The sequence below is a fragment of the Penaeus japonicus genome, unplaced genomic scaffold, assembly GCF_977035675.1.
Source record: "Penaeus japonicus unplaced genomic scaffold, GWHDUDI00000001_assembly GWHDUDI00000004, whole genome shotgun sequence".
Taxonomy (NCBI): Eukaryota; Metazoa; Arthropoda; class Malacostraca; order Decapoda; family Penaeidae; genus Penaeus; species Penaeus japonicus.
The window spans coordinates 19,467,265-19,474,764 of NW_028234406.1; the positions used below are offsets into that span (position 1 = coordinate 19,467,265).

The 7,500-nt window shown below is 34.3% G+C and overlaps 1 protein-coding gene across 2 annotated transcripts in view; it reads right to left on the reverse strand.

Annotated features, from left to right (window-relative positions):
• Window positions 1-204: 204 nt before the first annotated feature.
• Window positions 205-7,500, reverse strand: part of lark (RNA-binding protein lark) — a 9,414-nt gene continuing 2,118 nt past the window's right edge. Inside the window, exons 2-7 of one of the 2 annotated variants that reach the window (XM_043020835.2) lie at window positions 7,026-7,246; window positions 6,348-6,515; window positions 5,498-5,809; window positions 5,123-5,304; window positions 4,047-4,079; window positions 205-2,673 (exon numbers count right to left, since the gene is read on the reverse strand). In XM_043020835.2, coding sequence (XP_042876769.1) covers window positions 2,658-2,673; window positions 4,047-4,079; window positions 5,123-5,304; window positions 5,498-5,809; window positions 6,348-6,515; window positions 7,026-7,232 — 918 coding nt within the window. In that variant the 5' untranslated portion in view covers window positions 7,233-7,246 and the 3' untranslated portion in view covers window positions 205-2,657. Of the gene's footprint in view, window positions 2,674-3,370; window positions 3,832-4,046; window positions 4,080-5,122; window positions 5,305-5,497; window positions 5,810-6,347; window positions 6,516-7,025; window positions 7,247-7,500 lie in introns of those variants that run through there. The other variant, XM_043020834.2, reaches the window with a different exon arrangement.

A 7,500-nucleotide genomic window follows, 5' to 3' on the forward strand; every position in this document is an offset into this window, starting at 1 on the left:
GCTTGTGCAAAGAAAATAATTCACCTTCTTTTTCCACTTTCGTAATAAAAAACAGGGAAAAAAACTAACAATTGTTGTACTGATAAACAGTTATGAATTAGGATCAAAATGTAATCCACATTATTCAATGCCTTCTTTACCCATTTATTTTAACAATGTTAAACACAATGACCAATAAATATGCAAGGATAGCGAGAGAAAACAATACTTTATTTATTTTATTTAAAAAATGTACAAACACCATTTGTCAACACATAAAAAAGGAGTACTAGAGATCTCTCCAGTAAAACTTCCCTGATTTCTTACACCAAACTTTTCTGAATATCTACTGCTGTTATACCTACCGCAATTCACGCCTCCTTATAATATCCAATAATCATAATCTCTTTTGGACACCATTTGCTACAATGTCTGACCCTTCCTCACTAAAACTCCTAATAATAACTATCATTTAATTTTTAAAAATATAGGAAGTAAAGTCACTACTGTAACAAATTAAAAAACTGTTTCCCCTATGTTTGAAAATAGAAAATAGAAAAGGAAGTAGAAACAGAGCAAACTTTACACAAGAAAGATAAAATTATCTACACTAACGTGTTGGCCAAGAAAAGGCTACACTAAAATATTTACACACTAACCTAATACTTTCTAATCCAAAACATTACCTGATTTCACACACACACACTTACTTGTAGGTCACTTGGTGCAAAACGTGTTATTCCTGCTGAATGTCGGCCTGTAATTCCTGATGATCATCACATATGATTAAAAAAAAATAAAAGGACAAAATCATTACCTGTTGTAGCTCCTAAATCCCGGATGCAAACTGCTCACCCTTATTGATTTTAGTTTGAGCCATTAAACCATTTGATATTCATAATACCAGTCACAGGCTTATTTATGCTCGAACTGGTAGCAACTGATCTTTATTTGATCATCTTCATTATTAACTGTAGCTTTGTTCTTTCTAGATTCAAGCATTTTTCAAAATAAAATGCAAGGTAGTAGTAACTTAAGATTCCTTATTCAAATAAAACTGGACATAAATATTAAAAAAGAGAAAAAAGAAAAAATAATTGGATTTTGATAACAATTCACTTCAAAAATCATTCTTCAAGTGACAGCCATCAATTGGAATGTCATGAGGCCCACTATGAATACCACTGCTTTCAATCAAGACTACAAAAATGACATAATGACTTCTTAGTTTCACTAAATTAACACAATTTCCTTAACTGACACATACCTATTTATGCACCTACTGAATATACTCAGCTCTTTTGCTGTAATATACTTGCCCCTCCTCTCTATTTAATATTTCCTTAAAAAAAAAATGAATGCCTTATCTTCAATGTTTGAAGTATCTCACTGCTATCCTAGAATAGGTTTTCCAGTACAAAACTAACAAGCTGTGAGAAGTAAATGTATAAAGAACTATATATATAACCATACTCTCCTGACTCTTCTTTCCTGGCAGGTTATAACTGACAAGGTTTAAGTTCAGAAAGAATAATAATTAACAAAGAGAAAATAAACCTAACATCAGGTACAGTGAATCTATATATATCTAAATACCTATACAAAGTACATCATTATCTTCTCAACAAATATTTATAGTGCCATTCAACCAAAGCACGTATATAAATCTTACCATGTAACCAGGCCTGATACAAGTAAATGCCGCAGACTGTTCTCCAGATTACAAAAGCATGGGAGGGAAGTGCAAGTGACTTTACTATAATTAGCAGTTCCTGTTTGAATGAAGAGTAAAAGAAAATTATTATGAAATATTACAGGCAAATAACCATATCTAAGATTATTGAAGTTTGATGACAGTAATAAATTTTTCCTCTCTAAATCTCTTTACATACTTAATTTATTTTGATTCTGACAACAGTTTAAGGATAAAAGCAACAAACATGTAAAATAATTAACACTGGTTAAAAATGCAATGAGTGCACAACATCTGAGGTTATGCATGTAAATCACTTTGGAAAATCAAGTTTTAATATGTAAGGAAAAACTAGGATAATTTACTTTAGGTAATCACTGCACCTTGAGGGTGAATGGTCTTCTCTCTAAAAAATGAACTCCCATAGTTTAACTAATTAAATTTCAAATGTAAAAGGCTCCTAGCTAAATACTGGTTACCTATTAGCTTATTCTTTCTGATTCATTTTTAAAGCAATATATTAGGACATTCTTCCGAGGAATGGCTCGTGATTTCAGGCCATTCAAAGTTACAAAAACTTTTAAAATAGCCTGCCAAGCAGCAATGTAAATTTATATTGGTGCTACAACTACTATTTGTGGTTAAATTGGAATTCAAATTCCTATTCAAAAAATATTTTGACTTCCCTACCTTTTCTGAACTGTAATTAAAAGTGACACTATGAATCTATTTATGATTGAAGGATAACATTAATATCCAAATTAATTATATTTTCTCCCGCAATATGTTACCATTAGCCTAATCATTTTTATATACTAGTGAAAAAACAAACTAAAAGTAAATTGAAACTCGCCAAGATATCAATTGTATAAAATATTAAAAAATAAACCATCAGGAGACTTAATATCAATGCCACTGGCAGTCCAACTTACCAACCTTACCTAAGTGTGATGCAAGATTTATATGCCTTGAATCTCGAAAACTGTCACATCTGAAGTCGCCTGGGGACACAGTGGGCAAAGTTAAAACTATAAAGCATTATTCTTTCTCAATTCTCTGCATAAAAGATATAGTCTGGCACAAAATTACACAGGGTGCTATCTCATTACAAGTGACTAATAATAAATTTCATGAATTTTATGTCACTATATCAAATAATTCCAGTATGATAGAGATGGTAAATTATGTTGATGCACAATGTCTCATATTCAGTAAGAACCCTCTTCCTTAAGCATGTGGTATGCTCCCGGCCTTTGAGCTAACTATTCATACTGATACAGCATTTTGTGATTTATTTGATCTTCTTACAGTGCTCTGGCCAGCTGGATCCTAAGTGTGTAACCCGGAAGAATATTAATCACACATTCCAAAGAATCAACCAATTACTAGCACTTTCACTTGTAGTGATAAGATAAATACCGGCTGAAGGAAATTCAGAGGTTCATTGTTTTAACGGCTGGCTAGAACTCTGCACTTCAGTTCCGCAATGAAAAAAAAAGGCGGCTTCAGTTCTTTGAGTACTTTCCGTCCAAGTAGTAACTTACCGACATCAACCGAACGGGCAAACTGCTCTTACTTCGGACACAGATATATGCTATCATTGTCCAATCAATAAGAAAGCTCTTACTATAGATATGAGACATAAAAGTCAGAAGTTTTACATCTCGAAGGAGTGCTATACTCAGTAAAACAAACGAGTGATAATTACGATATCTTTCTTTATTTGTAATAGCTTCAACATTGACAATATAATGTTAAGAGTCCATGATCTACATCACAAACCAAAATATAAAACAGGCAACTTAGGGAATACTTCCTAAAACTAACGGAAAAAGAATCGACATGACAATCAAAATCACTACTATCCCTAAAGTAAGAGATTTAATAATCGGACTGACAATGATATATGCAATTAATGCCCGTGGGGGGTATCATGAATGAGCTTCGTATGCCCATCCCTTGTTGCTAGAGCAGCGCGGCACGACGTAGCCACGGCGGCGCTACGGATCCGGGCGGAGCCGACACGGACGCTACACGAGACGTTACAAATACACGCTGATGCCACACTACCGCGTCCGCACCAATGAACGAGGGCTCAGTGGCGGTGGTCCCGGCGTACGGCGCGCGCTTAGTACGGCCGACGGTCCGGTGGGCCGTAACTGCGGCAATAAGGAAGGGGTGGGAGTTAGTTCTCACCTGTACCCTCACTATGTCAACAATCAAATCACCATAATGATACCTAAATCCTTCACTTTATCTATTAAAGTACCTATGGCTGCTGTACAGATATTGTCAAATGAAGGTTAGATCTGACTAGGACTACATGAACTGTGCTTGAACTTCTTCTAATACCAAACTCTTAGCATCTACTTACCCACGCATAGGAGGTGGTGGTGGTGGTGGGTAACTGGAAGGGAAATATTTTCAGGTTATTTACTAATTAAGTTAAAATAATAACCATTTAGATTTCTTAAAAGAAATCACTGCTATTGCGAACAACTAAAAAATTAAGAGTATATACCTGCTCCTTTTTATCAACTCATCAAGTAGATAATAATCCCGACTGATATCCTTACTTATGGTTTGCAATTCATATTTTCACTTTTCCACTCAGTAGATATAAAGTCACGGTATAATTTGAAGAATAAATATAATAAAGAAAAAGATAAAAAAAGCAAAGCAAAATTTAAGGTTTTCAACCACTGATGCTAGTAGATAATATATATGAGCAGTCCACTATGGCTTCATTTTACTAATGTTTTTAAACACATTACAATTCGATTTTCATACTTGATTTGTCTTAGCTACTTTAGTTTATCCTTCTAAATAGTAGAAAATAAAAAAAAAAAAAAAAAAAAACTTTCTACACATGATTACACTTTAGACGCAATCACTTAAACACAAAGATCGTTCCAAAAGCACTTAGCCATTTCTGGACTCAATTAGCAGGTCTAATTGGCCTCATTTGTTTACCTAATTTCTTGAATTTTCAGGAATAATTTTCTTATCTCTATTATCATCCTTATTGTTAATAATAAAATGAAATTAAATGAAAATTCTTGAAATTCGAGGGATGGTGTAAAGAGGTTAATAAAAATCAACTGAACAAAATCAGAAGATAGTACATGTTATCATCAATGTGTTCGACTATGGCTCGCACTGCTATGCTCCATAGCCAGTAGAGCCTTGCCTAAAAATCCAAGATTATTTCATAAATTAAGAAATGTATACCTGATTTCTATCAACTAGCAATGCTATCAATATACTATATAAACAATATTCCCCAATTCTGGAATATATCTATTCTCTATGCATAGGTCTTTGGCTTAACCAATTACTAACTCTTACCACTAAAAAATACAGTAAACCAAAAAGCTGATAAATCAAATATCCAAATTTCCAACCAATCTTCCCCCCAAAAGTCACAGAATCCCTTTGTTTCACACTCACCGAGGAGGAGGAGAGCGACGGCCATAACGCAGGTAGTCAGGATGGGGAGGAAGGGGAGGAAGACGTCGCTCATAGATATCATCAAGCATTGGAGGGGGTGGGGGTGGATGATCTCCATAGCGACGTTCATACATACCCTCATCATAGTACCGATCATATCGATCATAACGGTCAAAATCATCCTTAGGAAGAAGAAGAGTATGATTAGTATGAATAAAGTCTTGGGAGCCAGTATGCTAAATCAATTTTAATTATATCAAATTATATCTTGAACTGGAGAAGAAGAGGGAAGAAGGAGAAAAAAATAAATGAAAGATATACAAGAAAATAATAGAAAATATAGCAAAGGGACATTCCATAATCAATACTGCTTACCCTGTATCGCATCATGCGTTCTCTGGCATAACTTGGAGGGGGTGGTGGAGGGTACGGATCATAGCGGCTGCCATAGTTTCTGCCACCTCTCTCTCGATCAGGGTAGCGAGAGCCTCCCATGCGTCCGTCCCGAGGGCACTCCTTCGACCAATGGCCTCCGGAACCACAACGGTAACACATGTCTGGGTTACCCATGCCAGCTTGCTGTCTTACTCGAGAGGTGGATTCCTGTACTCGCAGGCGCAGACCATGCAGCTCATATCCATCCAGTTCTCTGATGGCTCTCTGTGCCTGAGCCTCGTCATCCATGTGCTGAAGGAGATTGACAATTATTTAATTTACAAAATTGAGGAACACTGCTTAGAGACCACTGATGCCTTGAAGCTCATCTAAATGTTGTTACTGATTGGTAAGTTATCACTTTGTATAAAAAAAAATAAAAAAAAATTGTAATCAGCACAAATAGGAAATTTAGAATATCCACAAGTACAATAACTTTCCTTGGTCTACACTCCACACATTCATAATGGAACTCCCTCTACCCTTATTCTCTTACCCCTCATACCATGTATATGTATGTATATATATATATATATATATATATATATATATATATATATATTATATATATATATATATAGATAGATAGATATATATTTATATAGATATATAGAGAGAGAGAGAGAGAGAGAGAGAGAGAGAGAGAGAGAGAGAGAGAGAGAGAGAGAGAGAGAGAGAGAGAGAGAGAGAGAGAGAGAGAGAGATACAGGTCTATAGATAGATATAGATATACAGATAGATATACACATGTTCACACATTTTTATTCATTACAAATAAACATATACTTACAATAAATGCATAGTTAGTGAGAATGTCAGATTCTACTACAGAGCCATACACCTCAAAAAGACTCTTCAGTTCCTCCAGTTTTGTGTCCTTGTGCAAATTGCCTACAAATATCTTGGTTTTCTGGTTGCCGCCTTTTCTTGCCCCCGTGGAAGCTTCAACAACCATTGGCTAGAAAAATAGGGTTACATTACTCATGATCCAAAGTAGCTACTAAAAATAAATTATAAATTTTATTAACTTTTTCCTAATACTCAAGATTATAAATTAAATTTTAAAATATTTATTTACAGTTAACACTGACATTATATCAAAAGGCATAATCATGAATGTGGCTATCATTGAAAAAATGGGGTGTAAATTGAAAGAACACTTAGAGATATTTGTTTATCTTCCCAAAGAAGATGAAGAAATATATATGTATAAACATAAATAAACACTCCTTAGGTCTCTGATTTAATATGTAAAGAATTTACCACTACTCTCCATCAGAACTGCTTTAATGAAAATTTTCTTTGGAAAAATCAATGTATTACTTTTACTAAATGTTCATTTGCTTAAAGTATTTACACTCCATAACATCATATCACTAAAGCTATCCTTACCATTGTATTTCTATTTTAACTATGCAATTGATAAACTAGAACTGGTTTAATATAAACAACAAACCGCATTCCTTACCTTTCCATGTAGGGAGTGGCCATTTAACGCTTCAATCGCAGCCTGGCCCTCCTCCTCCTTCTCCATGTGTACAAAGCCATAATTCTTCACAACATCTGCTTCTACAACTGTGCCATGCTGTTCAAACAATTCCCTAATGTCTTGCCCTGTGGCCCGGTCACTTAAATTCCCTACAAAGATTTTAAATGTGTTCCCCCGAACGGGCATTTTGACCTTGTTCTCTGGAAAGAAAGATAAACATGTATCAAAATATATTCACATAATTTATGCCTTGCATGCAACAATCATAAATTATCATTAAAAGCATTAATTTTAAAAAATGAAATAAAAAAGACGTAATTCAAATCTGAGTTACATCTGTAACTTATAAAACTCCAAAATATTTTTTTGAGCAAAACAATTAACTTCCATCGCAAACAGGAAAATATATCTAAAAACGAATGAAATAAACATCCTCCATTCCTCCTATCTTCAA